This window comes from Rhipicephalus microplus, unplaced genomic scaffold (assembly GCF_043290135.1).
Source record: "Rhipicephalus microplus isolate Deutch F79 unplaced genomic scaffold, USDA_Rmic scaffold_18, whole genome shotgun sequence".
In the NCBI taxonomy this organism is placed as follows: domain Eukaryota; kingdom Metazoa; phylum Arthropoda; class Arachnida; order Ixodida; family Ixodidae; genus Rhipicephalus; species Rhipicephalus microplus.
Window position 1 is genome coordinate 2,430,050 of NW_027464591.1, and position 2,074 is coordinate 2,432,123.

Genomic DNA, 2,074 nt, shown 5'->3' on the forward strand with positions numbered 1-2,074 from the left:
ATGGCGATTGCTTTGTCTAAGTGCTTTCTAATGTGTGAGTTCTAAGAACACTCACTATCAAGTTGTGACGCTATTCCATGCATCTGGCACGGAATACTACAAGGGTTATAGAGATTTTTATACAGCGTTTATTTTTCAAAGGAGTTTGAAGCAGTGGTGTGGCTCTGGGTATAGAACGCATGCTCACTACGGGGATAGCCGCCGACTAGACATTTCAGTGGAACTAGTTAATCATTATTACGTTTAAAATGTGACCAACTGATACAGAATGAACTCTATAGAATAAAAGTAGGTAAAGCTAACGAATGCTTTTGCTAGTGCAACAAGGCCCAAGCCCCTTTTATCGTTAATCTTTTGCGTAGTATTTTTATAGGGCTCCCGCAGTTGAGGCTTGTCTGTAGACTGATGGGCAGTGGATCTGAGCTAGGTGTTCCAGCGGGCTGCCAGATCCGATGATAGCTTTCGTGCCCTTGCTGAACCTGTTCCAAAGGTGGACACCATAGCTGCCATTCACCTCCTCGAGCACCTTTTCAGTCATCGTTGGATCAAAGAACATCTTCCACTCGCCAAAAGAAACCTTGAAGAATGTTGAAGAGCTCAGAAAGTTCACGAGCCGAGCATAAAACGGGGCATGGCGCAATTGAGTCAGCAACAATGGGCCGCACGATTGAAAGCTCCGTGGATCGTACTGGCGTGCACACGCCTTCATGAGCGCTCTCACAGCCGGATGCATCTTGCGGAAGAAAAGCACGCTGTTGGTCACATGCACTTCATCTTCCTCGAAAGCAACGGAGTTTTCTATTGGCTTAAGCGACTTCAGAACAATTATGTCTAAATCCAAGTAAACACCACCACGCTTCCAGATAATCGCGTAGCGAAGAAAGTCGCTCAGATGTTCTACGAGAGAAGAGCTTTCACGTAGTGCACGGCGATTTGAATACAGCTGCGACAACGGAGTGCCTGCGAGTTCAGTGCGCGGCCTTAGCCGTGCCGACGAAAAATTCGGCAGCTTTGAGAGTATGCGACGGTAAGCGCAAGAGCGAAGGTGTCGTCCGGTGTGAAGTAGGTGCACGGTGAAGTCGCCGTTGTGCCGGCAGGCTGACTCGATGCTGCAGGCTTGTCGGGCTGTTAGCTTTCGCCGGCCAGATGTTTCGAGGAACCATATATCGTGAGCTTCCCTGGCCGCCGGTTCTACGGAGAGAAGGAAGAGGGACTTGGTGACTACGATGCAACTAACCTTAGTGGCGGTAAAAAAACATTTATCTACCTCTGAATCCAAGACTTTCTTCTTTGTGGCTTATCTTTGTTACTTTGCGGCACTATGCCATTTGGCATAAACTTTAAAAAAATAATTCGCACGAGCTTCACACCGCAATTATGTACAAACTATGCAGTACAGCTGAGCGTTCGCTTGGCCTTAGAGTCATAGAGAAATATACTATACAAGAGGGACCACTGGAGCTTTTTTGTGGCCCAGCAAGAAACAGTCTGACCAAACACTAGATGGCGTACCCATCCTCACTTTTACTCCTTTGTTAAGACATGTATCCTCAGGTGGACAATGAATACCCAAGTTTGGCATAGATTTTATGCAAAGAAGAAAGTTTATTAATTTGTGCAATTTTTTATACCCGCTTCACATCATGTCCCACTGAGGACATTCAGTGCATTGCAACAAAAAACAGTAAAGTATGACTAGAAAGTGTTGTCTTTCTGCATTTATTTTGCACGAAGAGGCACATTCAGGTGGTTAAGATGTACTGTACATTTACTCTCTACGCGAAAGCATGGGTGTGAGGCCTAGTGTAAAAGACACTCATTTTCGGAGCATGAGGGTGCGGGTTCCAGTCCCAGCGTCAGAAAGAAGAAAATTTAGTTATTTTATTTATGCTGAAGACAATACCGGGTCTGACCAACCACTCGTGACGCTGAAAGCAGCGCAGTAGCTGGACCAGAGGTCCCTACGGGAGTGTCCGTTCTTTATGTAAATATGTTTCTCTATGTATAAGTTAGCTTCGGTGACGCGGGCGTTCTCGGACAAGCTGTAATAAGATCTAGAGCTTCACGCCCCTAA

General features: G+C 46.1%; 1 protein-coding gene across 1 annotated transcript; it reads right to left on the reverse strand.

The window, feature by feature from the left end:
- Positions 1-367: 367 nt before the first annotated feature.
- On the reverse strand, positions 368-1,516 carry LOC142785162 (lactosylceramide 4-alpha-galactosyltransferase-like). Its single transcript, XM_075883617.1, has 2 exons — positions 1,513-1,516; positions 368-1,191 (listed from the first exon to the last, which is right to left on the reverse strand). The coding sequence occupies exons 1-2, from the start codon at positions 1,514-1,516 to the stop codon at positions 368-370; spliced, it is 828 nt and encodes a 275-aa protein (XP_075739732.1).
- Positions 1,517-2,074: the final 558 nt, after the last annotated feature.